A 20,659-nucleotide genomic window follows, 5' to 3' on the forward strand; every position below is an offset into this window, starting at 1 on the left:
GAGGAGATTTAAAAAAAAAATTCCAGGTTCCTGGATTCTGCTATGGTATTCTCAGCTTATACTGCTCACATAAGAAAATATTAATATGTAAAAAAAAAAATGTGGCTGACGCAACGTTTCAATTTCATCTATAAAAACCCAGGTATTATAACCTCTAAAGTCTTCATTCACAGCATGCATGTGTATAGGAATAGGTTACTGGTGGCCTGAGGTCCAGCTCCGGAGGGAATCTCAACTGCCTGCACTACAGCTCACATTAGAAAACATAGGTAAAGAGCATTCCACCCTCTCCTCCCTGGCGAGAACAGGAACAGCGGTTTTGCCATTACCCTCCCCTTAATATTCAAGTCAACTGCAGCCATCTTTTTTCTGTAACATGTGCTTGGGAGGGACAGCAATGATCACATCTCACTGCTCTCAGGGCCATTTGTGGCTCCATTTTGAAACAGCACCTGGTGGTCCTGGTAACAGCTGGCCAGTGGTCTTAGTGGTACCTGGGCTTTCTAGCCTCTTGGAGAGGCTATTACTTGTAAAGAAAAGAAAAGAATCCTGAAAATGTTAAAGGGAGGCCTCAAATTTTACTGCAGATTTTTTTAAATTAAAAAATCCACAATACAAATGGAAAGGGGACAGACTTATGAAAGAACACATGTGAAAGTGGCATGGACTGGAAATAGATTGGTCTGTTCATCTCTAAAATAAGGATTAAATATTTGTGGTAAAGAAGGAAAACAAGGGAGGGCCTACATGAAGAATGTGAGTATCATTCTTACATTTCTATGTACTTAGCTGGCTGGGCCCTTTGTCCTTACTGATAGTAGAACTTCAGATCTTCAGACACAGACAATGGATGCAATGCTCCTCATAGGGACTAGATGCACTAAATAAGCTTAAAGTAAAGCTGAACAACAATTAATATGTTGTTGCATTTGATATAGATCCTATGTTGGTAGGGGTGGGAGAACATCAACTGGCTTTTCCTGGTTTGCAAGGAAAACCTGGGGGCCATCTGTATGGAAACACTTTGCAACCTGATTCTGCTTTAAATTGCATTTTCAGGAAATCGGATTTGCGCCTTCCACGGTACACACACCCAATTACAGTGGGGTATCCCCCCCCCAAAAAAAAGAACCTCTTTGGCACGGCAGACAGGTGAAGCTTTGCAGCATCAACAAGCTTCCAAAATAATAATAACACTAACACCAACAACGGTTTCCCCTCTCCTCTCTCAGCCCCTCTTAAGTGCAGTGGGGGAGAGGAGTGTGTGCATGTGCACATCTGCATGCACATTCCTCTCTCCAGTGGCTCTGGGCAGTGCACTCAGTAGGAGCAACCAGGCCATGGGGCGGAGAGCGAGCAGTGCAATGGAGGATCCGTGGTGCCCGTCTCTCCTGCTGTGGTGGCATCCCAGGTTCCACAGAGGCCCTTCCCTGGAAGAAGGAGGAGGATTCAGCAGCCCCCACCCCCTCTAGCCCTTTCCTTCCCCCCCCCCCACCTCCACACTTCTGCACTTCTTTAGCTGTGAAGGGCCGGAACCTCAATGGAAGTAAATGGGAATTCCCGAGTTGACATGTTTATGCTGTTCTCAGAGAAGTGGGGACTTCAAAAGAACAGATGTCATCCCAAAGCGCATGCTCATTTGGGGGAAAATAAAGCACCTTTTAAACTCGTTAAGCCTGTGGCAATGCTTCCCACCTCCAGAGAGGTGCAGATCCAGAACAATAGCCTTCCCCACCCCTCTCGCTCAGGGTTGAGTAACTGCAGTGCAAGTCAATGAGAATTACTTCTGAGTAGTCCTGTGCAGCCCCGCAGCTGCAAATGAGTAAGGCGGGTAAAAAAACAAAAGCAAAGGGGCATCCCACAGTGTTGATGTAAGACCCGACCCCACCCCTAGGCATACCCACCATACTGAGACAAATTTATTTTGGGGAATCAGGGCACACTCTGCTTGAACCACATTGAAGTTGCAGCAAGAAGAAAATCTGGGGCAAAATGCCTTTATGAAAATGCAGATTTTCAGGCAAGGAACTATGGTATTGCTGCAATGTGGTGGCTGTGTCACATGTCCTTCATGAGGCTGAGATGCAGCAGCACTGGAGTAAATCGGTCATGTAGCTGGGACCCTGGTTTCCCCACTTTCTCTGTTTTAGGTGTTAAAAATGGAAAAGATGAACTCCCATTTGTCCACCACATGTCTCAGTAGCGACCACTGTAACACAAAAGAGAGGGCGCATCTCCGGTAAACCCTTGCTCAGAAACTATGATTGGCCAAAGTTCCTAGGTTCATATTTAACAAGAGTTTTCTCTCTTCTACACATTGCAGTATGTGCTGTGAAAGCAGGTGCTGACAGATGGCTTTTTAAAAAATGCATGAAGTGGCATTTAAAGCATTTTAAAGTGGAGGAGTTTTAGTTAGTTGTGAAGGTCAACACCTGCTGGTCCCATGGGGAATATGTCCCCCCACCCCATGAGGACATCCTGCAGACTGGGAGATCAGAAGGGTCAACATGTGAGCCACAGTTCAAATGAGGATTGCTGAAGATGCAAAGGCTAGTATAATTTTAGCTGGGGCCGGGGGGGGGGGAGGTATAGTTTTCTACTGGCTGAATGCTAAATCATGTGACAGTGATGAGTGAAACAATGGCATGCAGACAAGCATGTAATTTGTACCACATCTTTTTGCAACTTTCTATGACTCCAATGAGTCATTATGGGCATTAGCATTCCAAACAAGCCGATGGATGAGAATTTGACTCCCAGAAAAGTACTGAAATTGTGCATGTCTTGGGATTTATATGTATTATTATTATTATTATTCATTAAATATTGATGGTTTTGGTCACATATGACACCTTTTCTTAGATGCATAAATTCCTTAACAACCATGTAATTGAGGTAAAATTAGATGTTGTCTGAGATTACTACGTTTAGAAATGGATTCAGAACTTGAAGAAGTCTGAAATCTTACAAGATCTTCCAGATTTGCTGTATGATTAAAAGGGCGGAGACACAGATGTGTAGAATAAAGCAAGGTTACAACAAAGGCATTGAAGTGCAGTTCTCCGTTACGCTTTACCTTCTAACAGTTTAATGTTCCTAAGAGACCACCAAGTGCTGTCAATTATAACTGCCCTTCTCAAGCTTAAGGTTAAGTGACTACAGTAACTGAGATGATTAAAAAAAACCCTGTGCGATCTGCTTCCTTTCTTCCTGCCCCCTCCCATCACTGTGCCATTACCCCTATCATCTGGAAAGGTTCAGTCAAGAACTGACATCTTGCAGTCCAAACTTTGCTGCTATAAAATCTCATACAATAACTATTTGCTTTCACAGCACAGGGGGCACGTTTAACCACAATATCACTCCTGCAAAATATTAACAAATACATTTGAAGGTTTTCTTAAGTCAGTAACATTTTTAAAAACTTAAATGCATTCACTTTGCATGGGGAGTTAAAGGCAATGTGGCATGTAACAGTAACGGGACTCCATGGACACACAGAGTTTCTTTTCTTCAAGAGATGGGTTATAAGTAGCAAGAATGAATTTTATTAATATAAAATCTTAAGTGCCTGCTACTTTAAGTGTAACCAATGGCAGGGCCAGCACCAGTGGCAGGGCCAACATGGTCAGGCACCTGCTGAGGGCCCACACCACAGCAGGGGCCCACTGAGAAGAGCTTCCTGAGGTTGCCGCTTTCTTCACCATTGCAATCTGCTTGTATACCTGCCTCCCACTCTGGCCCAGACAACAGCGGTGGTGAGGAGGAGGAGCAATAGATGCTACCGCCTACTTGCTCATGAGCTCTGTGCCTGTCAAGCAAGCAAGCGGCAGCAATTATGAGAAAAAAGAGGAGGAGCAATAGCAGCTGATAACGATGGTGGTGAGAAGGTCGACTCCCGAAGGGAGGGGCCAAGGGCGTGTTGAGGGTGTCTTGCCTAGGGGCCTTCAAAAACCTGGAGTCAGCACTGACCAACATTGTAAGACTTAGGTTCCAGTCTCGAGCCTGGACAAAGTTAATAGTCTTAATCCAAAAGAAATTCAAATGTTTATTGCACTGGAAATCCCATGCAGCTTTGCAACTTTGGAATCTGCATTTACCCACATAACAATGCAATGGTTCCATGTAATAAACACTACAAATCCCATGGTGCATTACATCTTGGAAACTGAACATCCTGCTCCGTTGGTCAGCTACATTGAAGTTTGCATTGAAAGGGGGAAAAGTGTGAAAACATGCAAAGATCTGACTCAACCAGAAATGATCTTAGTATTGAGGCCTTCCACCTGCTTTTTGGATCCTTGCTCTTCCTAGTTAATAAAATATGTGAGGTTTGGTCTGGCTGTGTGAACCTTGAAGGAATGAATACTTCCTTGAGTGGAGGTAAAGTGCCAGCTTCCTTTTAAAAGGCAGTGGCGATACCTCTGCTGGAAAAAAAAAATGAAATCTGGTCTCTATGACCCTGGATAATTCCCATTTAATATCTAACATTCCATTCTTGAGCAACGTCCTGGAGAGGGTGGTGGCATCCCAGTTCCATGTCTTGGTTGACAATTATTATCTAGATCTGTTCGAATCTGCCTTTTGGCTTGATCATGGTATAGAAACATTCTTGGTCATCCTGGTGGATTGCAGGGGAAGTGGGAATATGACCCTGTTGGATAGGGGGTGGGTGAAGTGTGACTGTGTTGGTTCTCCTGAGCAGCTCAGCAGCCTTCAATACCATTGGCCATCCCTAGGTTGCATGCCCAATTAACCAATTATTAAACTGGTTCTCGTCTTTCCTGGTTGGGGTTACTCAGTCACTGGTGCTGGGGGATTCCTGTTCTCCCCCTATTGGATATCATAGGGTTCTATTCTGTCTTCTATGGTTTTTAACATCTTGAAGAAGCCACTGGGAGAAGTCATCTGGTGGAGTGGGCTAAAGTCTTATCAGTATGCTGATGATGTGTAGCTCTATCTTGCATTTCCATCTACTGATCCAAGGGAGGCTGTGGAAGTCCTGAATGGTTGTCCAGAAGTAGATTTGGAATGGATGAGGGCAACCAAGCTGAAAAATAATCCCAACAAGGTGGGAATACTGTGGGTGGGAAAGCTGACAGATCTGGATAGAGGTCTTCATTTCTAGATGGGGTCACACTACCTCTAAAAGACCAAGTGTGAAGTTAGGGAGTCCTCCTGTGAAGGCACAGGTAGCTACAGTAGCCAGAAGTGACTTTTACCAGCTGAGACTGGTGTGCTAGCTACAACCCTATGTGAATGCAGTGGATCTCACATCAGTTACTCATGCTCTGGTTACAACCAGACTAGACTACTGCAATACACTTTATATGGGGTGTAGAGAGCATGAAAGAAAGACCAGCAACCACGCTGAAGTAAAAACTGAAGTGCCTCTCCCACAGGAGATAGCCCCTTGAATTCCACTCCTCCTTCCTATTGTCCCTTTTACCCATAAAGAACCATAGCATATCATGCCACACAGTGGCAGCTGGTGCCCATTGGAGCTGGTGGGGTGGATGACAGGGCAGATGCTCAATATTCTACTGAAATTGCCAGAGGAGTAAAAGAGAAGACCACATGTGGCATCCGGAAGCAGTGGAGCAAATGTACCTGGTTGTGGGAGGATCTCTCCGCCATCAGTGGGTGGGTGACAGGCAGGGGATCATTGCACCAAATATAGACCCTTCTCTGATGCCACATGGGGTTGCCTTTGAATACAGTCCAGAGGCTTCAGGTAGCACAGGATGTGGTGGTCCAGATGGTGCTGGGGGCAAGGTGTTAGGATCATGTTAGACCTATTTTGCACCGGCTGCACTGACTGCCTATTGAATCAGCTGGGAGAACTGACTGTGCCCTGCAGCCTGCATGGACTCCCTAAGATAGCTTGCTGCCTTTAGGTGCAGTGGAGAATTCTGTCCCTCACCAGTGTTAAAATAAGATTCAACTGTAGATGGAATGGGGGGGCACCATCTTGTGCTTTGCCGCAGGCAGCAAAGTACCTTGGGCCAGCCCCCACAGGAAGCATTCGGGAATATGGTCTACTGCAAAATAATCTTTCTCTTTTTTTTGCAAGAGAAATGGAAGGATTGTGAATTCACAGCAAAAGTTGATTTCCACCTCTTTGGGGGGGGGAACCCCCCTACACAATATGTGCACCCTCTGAAACCGCACCTCTTGGCAAGAAAAACTGCCAGCATGACCATAAAGCAAATGCCCTGAAAACCAAGATGAATTGTGGCACAAGAATGACTTGTTGCATGCAGATGGCTGCTACAAAGAAGCTACTTAAATATGGTCCTGTGGGATTTTTTGATTATTTAATGTACAGTGATGTCCAGATGCCAGAATACAATACAAACAGAATACAATGACAATAGAAACAGCAGGCTGATGCTGCTTTGTTAGTCAGCGACAGCCTTATGGATGCTTCCAGCAATTCTGCCAGTGCTACATTGTCTGTTCTGCTACAGTGCAACAGACTGAATGGTTCTAATAGTTAATTTAATGTTAGACGGGGTTCACATGTTTGTTGGGCCAAGGATTTAGGTATATTACAGTTTTAGATCTATAAAACACTCAATACATTTCTCTGCTTGGGACATTAATTCCATCGAAGAGGGAACAGTGAATTTACTGACACAATAATATAAGGATTAATTCCTAGGTAGCTATAGGGAATTATGGATTAGCCACATGGTTTGGTTGATAATGCTCTTTTTAACTTGGCAGTAATTCACTATCTAATGTCAAGGGATATGGTTGTTGGAGCAGCCGTGGAAAAAAAGGAATTGCTTTGAGGGAGATGTATGTGGTAAGTAGGAGGCAAATGCCGCAAGATGATTTGTAAAAAGGATTCATTGGAAGAATTTGCATCTGTGCTTCGTATTAGGGATCAGCCATGCTCCAAATGATCATCCTAGGCCCTCACTGTAGCACATCTGAGCTCCACTGACTCCTTCCCAATTTTCCAGGTTTTATGGGGAGGGAATGATAGGTGAAATTATGTCACTCCCCTCTTCTTATAGTCCTGTTGCTGTTCTCCCACTTTGGAAGAGGGATTGTCCTTGCAATGCTCTCAAGTACTGAAGGAAATTGCAAGCATGAAAAGACAGTGGTTGGGTTTATATACCCAAGCTGTACAAAGTATGATCCGTCAAGAAAAACACTTAGGATATATACAGCTGTCTTACTGAGTCAGACCATCTGGACTAATTCTGTCTACTCTGACTGTATGTGGCTCTCCAGGATCTCAGATAAGGGGTCTTTCCCTGCCTTGCTACCTACATTCTTTTAATTTGAGATGCCATAAACTGAACAAAGAATCTATTGCATATATAAAACATGTGACCTATTAGTTATGACCCCTCCTTATATAACACTGTTCACAATGTGCCACATACATTACTTCAGGGCCAAACTACGTGTTCCGCTAAACCTTTCTCTCCACCCATTTTTTAAAAACTAAAATTCCCACACCCCCATGGGGGGGGGGGCTAAAAAAAAGGAAAAAGCATCCTCTGGAATCAATGGAGGCTTTCTTTTCTTTTTTGAAAGACCCCTGCAGGGGTGGAATTTTGCAGGGAGGATTTTGGGGGGGAAATGTGTGGTGGGGCCTTCCCTCCCAGAGCATCCTTCCCTCCCAGAGCACCATGATCCCAATCTGAATTGGGGCCATGCACACTTACATGAGAATAAAAAGTAAGACAAACTTCAGCTCCATGCTACACAACTAGCATAATGTATACTTTGGCCCTCAGTAATTTTAAACATGCTTGGAAGGTCAGTATTATACCCACACTGCAAATGGACCATTATCACTACAAGACAGAGGATTGCCTAAGGCTGCCTATCTAGTAAGTTCATGGTGAGAGGCAAGATTCGAACCAGGGATGTATTGGTTCACTGCTCACACTCTTAGTCATTGGCTGGTTCATTCTGCCCATGAACCTGTATGGGAGATCACCAGGGGGTTGCTAAACCTCCAGGAAAGCTAAGACAGTAGGGTTGTGCATGATACATGGTTGGTGGCTCACAATTTGTTAGGACTCTGGCTTAGGCAGAAAAATAGGCATCACTGCCAGAAGGAGGCACAATGTCTTCCTTCAGAACAATAGCAGGTGATGCAGAAATATCTATTCTTAACTTGATCTACCAACATAAGTGATACAGCAGTGGTGATTGAAATATTTTACAGGCTAGTATTTGCATACTTTGAAATGTATAAATATTCACTGACAGACATGTTGACACAAATCAAAATGTTCCATGTTGGTTTGCCATCTCTACAACTGATTTCAAGATAAAGCTTTTCTGGGTTTTGGCTTTCAGGTACAACTCAGCTAAACACAAACAAACTTCGGGCAAAGGCCACAGCTCAGTGGTAAGATGCATGTGTTGCATCTACAGGGTTCCAGGTTCAATCTTGGTATTTCCAGTCAGCATAGACAATACTGAGATAGATGTACCAATAGTTTGACTTGGTACAGGGCAGTTTTGTTTGCTCCTATCCTTCATCTTAAGGCTTCCTAACACAACCTTTTGAATCTTTCCCTAGTCAAGCTGAAGATGCAAATCAGACTCAAGTGTTTTAAATCATGCAGAAGGACGAATGTAAACTAGCAAGAGAATCTTCCCTATGATGAATCCTTCCTGCTGGTTTCACAGGATCCAATATTCTGGTTTGCAAGCAGCTGTAGTAATTAGACATGACAAGACACTTTCTACATACTGTTTTGTCTAATGAACTGTCAGAGAGTGTAGTTTTTGTGACTTTTAATTACCACACCACCCACAGTTAGAACATGCTCACCTACCTCTACTGTTTGAGTACTAATCCATCTTCTCTTCAAATATTCAGCTATTAAAGCAGTAGGCTCCTGCCTAGACCTGTGTTTCTAAAAGTGCATTAAGGAAAAGATAGTTTTGTTAAATAGACTTCATCGAAGGAGGCCTTTTATTACATTTGCAAAGAGTTTATTTGAACTTTGAATGGAATCGATGGAAGTCAATGAGCATTATTTTTTTCCTGTCAGACTCAGTGGGACTGAGATCAGGACCTACATGTTAACTCTCCTGGGAATTTCAGTGAACAATTAACAGAACATTAGAGAAGCCTGAGGTGGAAAGACCTATAATGGCAGGTCAGTATATGCCAATATAAGCAACTGTATAATTATTTCCAGGTTTAAGCTTTCTAGCCTATACTGGAGTGAGTGAAAGTGACTTATATATATATAATCTCTGAACATGGCTGGCATATAATACTTGTAAGGACTTCTCCTGGTCAGGGTTTGGCAGCCATTTAGCCCAATTCTATAAATCTTTATTTAGCAGTAAGGCCTAATAGGACTTACTCCTTGGTGTGCACAGCACATGGAAGCCTTAAACACTACATATGTTATAGATCTTCCAAAAAAGCAATGAAAATTTGGCCCCTGGCACTTGTGGGGAGGGGGGAACCTTACTGCCAATACCTCAAAATACAAGATTATTGCCAGGGACTGTAACTGGTTTTGTACTGTTATTAAAATAAAGACAGGACTGCACAAATATATGGAAATACTTCATGCTATAAGTCATATAAAGTGAGTCTAAGTAGAACAATAATCTAAAACAAAAGACAGAAATGTGTAGGAGCCAAACAGTACATTTATAGTCACATCCCCAAAGAAGGAATAAGGCAGGGACTTCCCAGTGTAATCAATGACAGCCTTGAATGTTATTAATTTTAGGAATAGGGATGAGAAGTAGTGTTTCCTTCTTGAAGTTACTAAGCTGAAACATTCAGCTGCAGGATGTACAGACTGTGTAAAATCCATTCCGTTTGTGTTTCGTGGATTGCCAGGCACCTTTCTTGCCATCGTCTGCCCACCAACGGAATTGGATGTTGTCTGTTTTCGAATTTGTGCAAATGCACAATTGCGCATGAACTAAAATGCGCAAATGTCCTCAAAATGTGTGTTTTCATGCTTTAGCCTATGGGGTCAATGCGCATTATTGGCTGTGTGTGTTTTTTTTTAAAGGTGTGTTTTTCTATACCAAAATTTGCACAAAATTCAGGAAAGTTAGAAAATCAGTCTGCAAATCTGCGAAATCTGCTCAGCGGGGGAAAGCCGGTCCACTGCAGAATCCATGGGTCGGATTCATGAAAATCCAAACTCCTTGGGTTCCATTGCAGATTTCTCTGACATCCCAAGCTGCAGGGGAGTGCAGGTTATCTAGCACAGATCACTATTTTGCTTCCTAGTTGTTGGGTCCCTTTGGATACTTTTTTCACTGTTCCTTAACTGCTACAATTTAGTTAGAAGAACATATGCACACCTACATTTCTGTATCAAATAATATTTTGGCATAGCAACACTTTTATCTCACTACGTTACATGGTTTTCCCAACATTTTTTAAAAGTATAATACGTCTTTCTCACAGATGTATGATATAAAGTTGGTGGTACCATGACCTGCAGACTGCCATCTTGCAGCAACCAGGAAGTGGGCCTTCCCCGTGATGGCGTCCAATTTATGGAATGATCTCCCCCCTGGTATTTGGGAGGTGCCAACGGTTGCATGCTTGAGGCATCAACTAAAAAGACCTATTTCTTTATCGATGTCTTCCCTAAGTGAGTGTGCTGCCCAATCTGCTTGTAATTATGTGTTGTAATGGTTTTAACTGGCTTTAATGTTTTTATTAATGTTTCAGCAATTATTATGTATTTTAATTGTATTTTATGCATATCATAATGTGCTTTTAATGTTTTTAATTTTCTTGAATGCTTAAAGATATTATTAAACATGGACAACAGTATATAAATCTAATAAAGGAATGAATGAATGAATGTTGAAATGTTCAGCCAAGTGAGATTGAATTGAAGATGAAATCCCCATGGGTCATGACTCTCACTTGGTAGTTTTCTGCACATCACTTCCCTTATCTTTTACCTACTCAGTCTCACAAATAGGATTGTACCAACTTTTGAACCAGCCCCTATAGCAGCAGTTTGATCCTGATGATGCTGTGCTGTAGGCAGCAGTCTGAGCTAGGAATCATGGGACAACAACACAGTAGAGAAGATGAAGGCATAAGTCAGAACCGAAGGACAAACTAGGATGAAGGATGAATGCACAACCAAGGATACATATCAGAGCTCAGGAAGACCTTGTTCAAGCAAAGCTCAATGGGAACAGTTGGAATAAGTCCCCTTATTCTTCTTCCTGTCCAGGATGATCTGGTGGCTAGGATGGGTGGATGGAGTCAGTCCAGGGCCTGACAATATTTAACCAAGAAGCTGCAGTGGCTTACTAAGGGACAGCTGTCTACAGATCCCAGCAGGTTCCGACAAATGCCTAGCAAGCAGCAGGTGAAAATGAAAAGTTTCACCTGCTAATTTCTGGATACCACGCTTCTGTTAAAAGGAACAGGAAAGAAGCAAGCTGGACTGTTTTGCAACCCCAATCAGAAGGTGGTTGTGAAGATAAATTTATTTATTTATTTATTTATTTATTTATTTCATTTTTATACCACCCCCAAGTCAAAGCGCTCTTTCAATTAAATGAGAAAGCCACATTGTTTGTACTGAAATGACCAAACCAGCTATTTTCTCATTTCGATGAGAAACTATTTCATGATACCAAACCAGTTCAGTGCTTTCAATCACTTTCCTCATAATATCATATCCATGGATGTTTAGCATGATTCTCTCAGTTGTTATTTTACAGAAAGGCAATTATTTTAATAGCATTTCGTTTGTAAGCAGCTTTGAGCTTTTTAAAAAAGTAGCATAACAATCTTTTAAATAAGATTGCAATCCTATCAAAATTAGCTTATTAAAGCAGATCAAGGAATGGACAACAGGCAGATAAATGTATTGAAAAAATGGACTTATCAGGATTCAACAATTTATTTTTATTATATTTATTAAATTTCTTAATCGCCCATCTGGCTGGTCACCTGGCCACTCTGGGCGATGTACAACAGTACAATTTAAAAGAGTAAAATTATACATTAAAACATTGTTTAAAAATACCCTAACCCACCCCAAATGCCTGTCTGAATAACCAAGTTTTCAGTGTGTGGCAGAAGCTCATTAAAGAGGGGGCATGGTGGAGTGCCCTAGGGAGGGAGTTCCACAGAGAGGGGGCCACCACAGAGAAGGCCCTCTCCCTCGTCCTCACCAGCCTAGCTGTCCTGGCTGATGGGACAGAGAGAAGGCCATCTGAGGCTGATCCTGTTAAGCGGCCTGTTTCAAGTTGCTGGAGGTGCTCCCTGAGATAGGCTGGGCCAGAACCATATAGGGTTTCAAAGGTCAAAACCAACACCTTGAATTTGGCCTGGAAAACAACTGGTAACCAGTGCAACTCCTTCAGCACCAGAGTGATGGGATCATGCTGGCAGCTGCCTTTAATCAGGCGAGCCACCGCGTTCTGTACCAGCTGCAGCTTCCGAACCGTCTTCAAGGGTAACCCCACGTACAGCACATTATAGTAGTCTAGATGAGAGGAGACCAGGGCATGTACTACCGATGGGAGCAGATGGCCGGGAAGGTAGGGGCGCAGCCTCCATATCAGATGGAGTTGGTACAACGCTGTCCGGCTCACGGCTGACACCTGAGCCTCCATGGACAGCTGGGAGTCTAAAATGACCCCTAGGCTGTGGACCTGGTCTTTCAAGGGTAGCTGTACCCCATTCAGCACCAGATCAACATCCCCCAACCTCTTCTTGTCTCCCACCAAAACTACCTCGGTCTTGTCAGGGTTCAGCTTCAGTTTATTCCTCCCCATCCAGCCACTCACCATCTTCAGACATTTAGACAGGGATTCCATGGCCAACCCTGGTGAAGATTTGAATGAGAGGCAGAGCTTCGTGCCATCCTCATATTGACGACACCGCACCCCAAATCTCCTGATGATAGCCCCAGTGGCTTCATATAGATGTTAAACAGCATCGGGAAGAGGAAGGAACCCTGTGACACCCCACATGTGAGCAGCCATGGGTCCGACACCTCCTCTCTCAGTGCTACCCTCTGGTATCTGCCGGAGAGGAAGGACCAGAACCACTGCAATACAGTGTCTCCAATGCCCAACCCCTCTAGGCGGTCCAGGAGGATACTGTGGTCAATGGTATCAAAAGCCACTGAGAGGTCGAGGTGAACAAGGAAGGAGCATTCACCCCTACCCAAAGCCCTCCTTGTATCATCCACCAAGGTGACCAAGACCATTTCTGTCCCATGCCCAGGCCTGAAGCCTGATTGAAATGGATCTAGATAATCGGCTTGTTCCAAGTGTGCCTTCAACTGCATTGCCACCACCCGCTCAGTGATCTTGCCCCAAAATTGCAGATTTGAGACTGGGAGAAAGTTGTTCAAAACTTGGGGATCCAAGGAGGGCTTCTTTAAGAGCGGTCTTATCACTGCCTCCTTGAGGGTTGATGGCATCACTCCCTCCTCGAGGGAGGCGTTCACCACCGCCCTGATCCCCTCACCCAGTCTCTCTCTGCAGCCCATAATGAGCCAAGAATGGCAAGGATCAAGTAAGCAGGTGGTCGGCCTTACAGATGAAAACACCTTGTCGACTTCATCAGAAGGAAGAAGCTGGAACCGATCCCACAAAACCGGTTTGCCACAGGCCGCCTCTCGCTCGCTAACTGTATCCACAGCACATGGAATAACACTCCTGATCCAATTAATTTTATCTGCAAAGTGCCTTGCCAAGGCCTCACAGGAGGCTATAGAATGCTCCAGCGGTTGTGGAGCAACTGGACCGACCAGGCTCCGGACCATTTGGAACAGCCTCCTGGGACAGCGCTCTGTGGACGCACGCGATAGAGTCAGCATAGTATTCCTTTTTTGCTGCCTTCATCGCCACGTGATAGGCTGAAGATACAGCTCTAGCCTGTATCTGATCGTCTTTGGAGCAAGACTTACACCACCGGCGCTCTAGGTGTCTCACCTCCTGTTTCAGGGCTCATGACCCTGGATAGAACCTAGAGGTGTACGAAACCCTGCTTACCTGGCTCCGCTGGGTTCTGCAGGTGGGAGGAGGTGATCCATTCCTCCCCCCGGAATCCTCAACAGAGGGGGAGGCGATCTGTTCCTCCCTCCCGGAATCCTGGCTGGCTGGCTCCGCTCCATGGCCAGGCCGCGGAGCCGCCAGCCGGGCCAACCCACAGCGGAGCCTCCAGCCACTGCCAGGCTGGTGTGGACGCAAATGGCGTCCTGTGTAGGGGACAACATTTGTGTCCCTACACCGGCCCGTGATAGGCTATGTAAATATTTACATAGCCTTTCACGAAAAAAACCCCAGCGAACACAAATGGTGGCAGCTACGGCGGCCGCCATTTGCGTTCCCTTTTTTTTCTCGCCGTGATAGGCTACGTAAATATTTACGTAAATATTTACGTAGCCTCTCATGGCAAAACAGAGGGGCGCAAATGGCGGCCACTACGCCATTTGTGCCCCTCTGTTTTGCCATGAGAAGCTACATAAATATTTACGTAGCCTAGGTCCCTTAGTTCCCTGCGTTAGCTGTGATAGGCTACGTAAGTATTTATGTAGCCTATCATGGCTATATGGACGAAGCGAATGGCGGCCGCGACCATGTCTGCCATTCACTATGCAGCGCGGACGGCAGCAGGTAGGTGATCTGTTCTGAGCCCATTTTGCGGGGTGGGGGGGCACGGGGGCTTCGTTCCACCACGGATTTCGGGGGGCCAAATGCACTGGCATTCGGCCTCACTGAGATCCGTGTCAGAATTCTCCGCCATGCCTAATAGAACCATGGTGCAGTTCGACCCCTGTTCAGGGGGAGAGGATGTTTTGGAGCCACCTGATCTAATGCCCCAGTAATTGCAGCTTTCCCCCTACCCACCAGGGTTTTGACCAAGTAGCCATTTGCATGCTCCAGAGAATTCCCAAGCACTTTCAGGAATCCATTTGAATGTATAAGATGCCTGGGGTGGACCATTTTAATGGGTCCTCCACCCCTGCAGAGGGGTTGTGGAACCGAGAAGTAGGGATGGGTGGATTCCCTACCTGCTGCTCTGGGGTGGGGGGAACCTGGCTGTGGGGGGAGGTGATCCATCCCTCCCCCCAGAATCTTCTTTGGCCAGTTCCGCTCCATGGTGATTCCGTGCAGCCGGCCACCGGCTCCATATCGCCAGCAATGTGGCCGTATCGCTGGCGATACAGAGCTGGCTGGCGGCTCCACAGAGTCACTGCGGGGAGGATCTGGCTCCAGAGGATTCCAGAGGGAGGCAGAGGTGAGTGGTGCTGTTCCACTGCGGACTCCGGAAGCCAGATTCCTTTGAATCCAGCCTCATTAGGGCCACGGCAGATTTCTCCGCCATCCCTACTGAGAAGTCCAATGCCACCAGATAGTGATCCGACCATGACGGGGGGGGGGGTGGATATACCCCCGACTTCCAGATCACTCCCCACTTCTCCAGAAACAAACACAAGGTCTAGTGCATGACCGGCTACATGGGTGGGCCAAGTCAGAATAGGGTACAGCTCCCAGGTAGCCATGGTCTCCATGAAGTCCTGAGGTGCCCCCGTGAGGATGGCCTTTGAATTGAAGTCCCCCAACACCAATACATTAGGGGACTGCACACTAGGGATGGCGGAGAATTTCTCCCCGAAACTTCGGGGGGCCGAGCGCCAACGTGTTCGGCCCCCCGAACAAGTTTCAGGGAGAAATTCTCCGCACCCCCCCACCACCGCACCCACCCCCAGGACGGGACTTACCTCTCCCGAATGTCCCTCCCAGCGGCGGGTCCGGCCGGCGGGTCGTCGGGTCTTCGTCAGGGGCGGGGGCAGCAGCCAATCTTTCGACCGGCTGCCGCCGCCGCCATTGCAATAAAAGAAAACAAAACAAAAACGCCCCCATGATAGGCTACGTGACAATTAACGTAGCCTATCACGGCTAGATTTGCAAAGTCAGCCGTGATAGGCTACGTAAATCGTCACTTAGCCTATCACGGGTGACTTAAAAAAAAAAAAAGTGCGTACGGATAATGGCGGCCCCCATAGGGAGCCGCCATTCCCGTTCCTTATTTGGTCTCTGTAGTCTACGTAAATGTTTACGTAGACTACGGCGAAAATAAGGGCAACGCTATTTGCGTTGCCCTTATTTTCGCCGTAGTCTACGTAAAGATTTACGTAGACTACAGAGACCAAATAAGGAACGGGAATGGCGGCTCCCTATGGGGGCCGCCATTTGCGTACGCACTTTTTTTTTTTTTAAAGATTTACGTAGACTACAGCGACCAAATAAGGAACGCGAATGGTGGCTCCCTATGGGGGCTGCCATTTGCGTACGCACTTTTTTTTTTTTAAAGTCACCCGTGATAGGCTACGTGGCGATTTACGTAGCCTATCATGGCTGACTTTGCAGATCTAGCCGTGATAGGCTACGTTAATCGTCATGTAGCCTATCACGGGGGCGTTTTTTTTTTTTAACTGTTTAGTTCGCGGCCGGGCGAGGCGAGGCGCCTCCTCCCTGGCCTGAATTTCGGCTGGGCGAGGTGGGAAGCCTCCCCCCCGGCCTGAATTTCGGCCGGGCTAGGCGGGAAGCCTCCCCCTCCCGGCCTGAACTTCGCGGGGGGAGCAACGAAGCGCCTCCCCCCCACCGTGGGAAATCTTCGAGGACAGGTAAGTGACTTTCGTCCACCCCTACTGCACACACACATCAGAGACCACCTCAAGCACCTCGGCCAGGGAGTCAGCTGTGCAGTGGGGTGGGCAGTATATGAGCAGAATCCCCAGACTGCCCTTCGGGCCCAGCCTCCAGTACATGCACTCAGAAACCTTGGTCTCCCAGAGAGGGGGTCTGGTGAAGATCAAGGACTCCTGGTAGATAACAGCCACTCCCCCTCCCCAATCCCCAGCCCTCGGCTGCTGTGCATACGAAAATCCGGCGGGACACATGGCTGCTAGGGTTGGAGCAGCGGCCTCAGCCAGCCAGGTCTCCGTAATACACGCCAGGTCTGCACCCTCATCCAGGATCATGTCATGGATGAGAGATGTTTTCTGAGTAACAGACCTAGCATTGCAGAGCAGCAAACGAAGGCCAGAAGATGGAGTCACGCCTCCCCCAGCCATCCTTTGGCTCTGGACAGGCCCAGAACAGGGGACAGATATTACACATCTCTCCCTTGCTCCCTCACCTGGCATGGCCTGCCCCAGCGCTCTGCCAGCGCCTGCCGCCCAGCCTCTCTATAGTGTAGCCCCCAACACTCCCCCCACTGCCTCCGCCAGGTGGACACATGTCCCCTTGCTCCCGCCTATCAGGCAGGCTACCCACCCCTAAAAACACAACAACAACAACCCCCCCCAATCCACCCCTACCAACAGTTAAACAATAATCAAAACATCCCCTGTACCAGTACTGGCTCTCCCAGGCCACCTCAGCCAGCCAGCTGGTATGGTCCCTCCAGGAGGAACAGGTGGCGCCGGTCAGCAGCAGCTGGCTCCGCACCTGGGGCCTGGTCCTGCAGGGAGTGGCGGCCTGCCAGGCAGAAGCCCACAGGAAGAGCAGTGGTGGCGGCAGCGGCGGCAGCAGGCACTCCCTCTTCCTGGATGGTGGCTCTCCTACAGGTACTGGCTCCATATATTGTCTTCTCTTTATTGCAGAGTATTGCTTGTTTTTCTGTGTAAACTATTATTTTATTTTATATGTAACAACACGATCTATTTGTATTTTTAGAATATGCATTCCTTTCATACATTTTATTATTTTGTAAAAAATATTTTAAATAAATGAATATATTAATGAATCACCTCTTTGGACTAGAAAAGCATAAGGATTCATTTCACTCACCTGTAATACAGAACATAAAACAGAGAAAGACAGAAGAATTATATATACAACAGTCTTTAGTTAGTCCTTATTGAAGACTCCCCACTCCCACCCTGAGAATAACACCATAATTTTTCCTGAATAAAGCTAACCCAGAATTCCTGCCAACAGTGATTGTAACAGAGGTTGTTCTATAATTTCTCTGAATTCATTTTTCAGATAGTGGTAATTATGGTTAAATTAATCAGAATGTGCAGTGGGTCTAGAGCATTGTGGCTAATCAACCAGACTCTAGAAATATGTTCTCTAACACAATAACTCACAGTAGAATTGTAATCTGTCTGAAGTGAGTGGTATGGCTCTTTTCATTAGATGTTTTTCTCCCTTTCATCCACCATTTCCAGTTCTGTTTTTCTGTCTTTACACCCAGCATGAAGTGAACTGTTGAGAATAATTAAGTTGCTGCTGTCTCTCTTGAAACATAATTCACTGAAAGCACACTGGGAATCCAGAATTTAAGTATGTTTCTCTCCCCCCGCCACAGTTATATTATTATCATCTGCCACAGGGAAAAAACAGTAAATTCCCCTAGTAGATATTTGATTAGCTATGGATGTCACTGTATATAATTTGCATCCAAAACAGCAAAAGCAGCTAACTTTGTTAGTTTGATGGATGTACTCAAAATTCCCAAACAAAATAAATGTAATGTTCCTGTTTGTTTTGTTTCTTGGGAAATGTGATCTGAGTTTTCTCTGAAGTATTCTTTCAGGATGTAGCTACCCTTTGGGACAACCTATTACACACGTGCGCACGTGCACACACACACACACACACACACACAGAGAGAGCTGTAAGAGGCTACCTTTGAACTGGAAGCATTTTCTCCTAATCCCAAATGTTTAGGGAATAGTTCTCGTTAGCACTAGGGAAAATGCATACGCATGCTCAGTAAAGCTCAGCATTCTCTTACCACTTTAACACTACAATCTCAAGAAGGCAAAAAAGGGGCAAACCCCCCAAATGCCACTGAAATATAGGATTATAATTTAGGGATATACGAATTTTGTTAAATCTGTTCAGGCTGTGTTTTGCAGATAATCAGACGTCTTTTGTTCCATTGTCCGCCCATTGATGGAAGTGGGGTTTTTTTAGGCATGTACAAGGATTTCATTCCACTTGCGCTAATACACATCAGTGCTAGTGCACATTAGCGATTATGTGAATTTGTGCAAATCCCCCCCCTGCAAAAGTAAAAAATTGGTCTGCAACTCCACAGAATCTACACAACTTGGAAAAAGCTGGTCTATTGTGCAATCCACAGGTCCAATTCATAGAAAGCTGAACTCACTTGAATCCATTACAGATTTCTCCGCCATCCCTATTATAATTGATATACCTTAAATGTAGGTATGAAATGCTTAGAGAGGTGAAATGTCCAAAATGTTTACATATTCCTTAGGAGCAAATGATACTTTGGTGGGGTATTATGTTTCAAGCATCATAACAAGTTTTATTCCTTTGCAAGTTATTAGTCCTGTCTCCTCCTGCTCCCTTTAGAGTGGTACATTGTTGTTGTTGTTGTTGTTGTTCAGTCGTGTCCGACTCTTCGTGACCCCATGGACCATAGCACGCCAGGCCTTCCTGTCCTGCGCTCTCTCCCGGAGCGTGCTCAAGTTCATATTCATTGCATCCGTGATGCTATCTAGCCATCTCATCCTCTGCCGTCCCCTTCTCCTTTGGCCTTCAGTCTTTCCCAGCATCAGGGTCTTTTCCAGGGAGTTTTCTCTTCGCATTAGGTGGCCAAAATATTGGAGCTTCAGCTTCATTATCTGTCCTTCCAATGAGCACTCAGGGTTGATTTCCTTTAGGATGGACTGATTTGACCTCCTGGCAGTCCAGGGGACTCGTAAGAGTCTTCTCCAGCACCACAGTTCGAAAGCATCAATTCTTCGGCGCTCAGCCTTCCTTATAGTCCAGCTCTCACAGCCATACATTACTACTGGGAAAACCATAGCTTTGATTAGACGGACCTTTGTCGGCAAGGTGATGTCTCTGCTTCTTACTATGCTGTTTAGGTTTGCCATAGCTTTCCTCCCCAGGAGCAAGCGTCTTTTAATTTCATGGCTACAGTCACCATCTGCGGTGATCTTGGAGCCCAAGAAAGTAAAATCTGTCACTGCTTCCATTTCTTCCCCTTCTATATGCCAGGAAGTGATAGGGCCAGATGCCATGATCTGAGTTTTTTTAATGTTGAGTTTCAAACCAGCTTTTGCACTCTCCTCTTTCACCCTCAACAAGAGGCTCTTGAGATCCTCTTTGCTTTCTGCCATTAGGGTGGTATCGTCTGCATATCGGAGGTTGTTGATAATTCTCCCGGCAATCTTAATTCCGACCTCTGATTCATCCAACCCGGCATTTCTCATGATGTACTCTGCATATAAGTTAAATAAGCAGGGTGACAATATGCAGCCTTGTCGTACTCCTTTCCCAATTTTGAACCAATTGGTTGTTCCATCTCTGGTTCTTACTGTTGCTTCTTGACCCTCGTACAGGTTTCTCAGGAGACAGGTAAGGTGGTCTGGTACTCCCATCACTTTAAGAATTTGCCACAGTTTGTTGTGATCCACACAATCAAAGGCTTTAGCGTAGTCAATGAAGCAGAAATAGACGTTTTTCTGGAATTCTCTTGCTTTCTCCATTATGCAGCGAATGTTGGCGATTTGATCTCTAGTTCCTCTTCCTCTTCTAAACCCAGCTTGTACTTCTGGTAGTTCTCGGTTCGCATACTGCTGAAGCCTAGCTTGTAGGATTTTGAGCATCACCTTGCTGGCATGTGAAATGAGCGCAATTGTGCGGTAGTTTGAACACT

General features: G+C 45.7%; 1 protein-coding gene across 1 annotated transcript in view; it reads left to right on the plus strand.

The window, feature by feature from the left end:
• Positions 1 to 419: 419 nt before the first annotated feature.
• The window catches only part of LOC146350098 (uncharacterized), a 49,117-nt gene continuing 28,877 nt past the window's right edge, over positions 420 to 20,659 (plus strand). Inside the window, exons 1-2 of the mRNA XM_084841764.1 lie at positions 420 to 756; positions 9,033 to 9,140. Coding sequence (XP_084697890.1) covers positions 9,134 to 9,140 — 7 coding nt within the window. The 5' untranslated portion in view covers positions 420 to 756; positions 9,033 to 9,133. The remainder of the gene's footprint in view (positions 757 to 9,032; positions 9,141 to 20,659) is intronic.

Source organism: Heloderma suspectum, chromosome 3 (assembly GCF_057233095.1).
Source record: "Heloderma suspectum isolate Gila_16-S chromosome 3, 16-S_ref, whole genome shotgun sequence".
NCBI lineage: Eukaryota > Metazoa > Chordata > Lepidosauria > Squamata > Helodermatidae > Heloderma > Heloderma suspectum.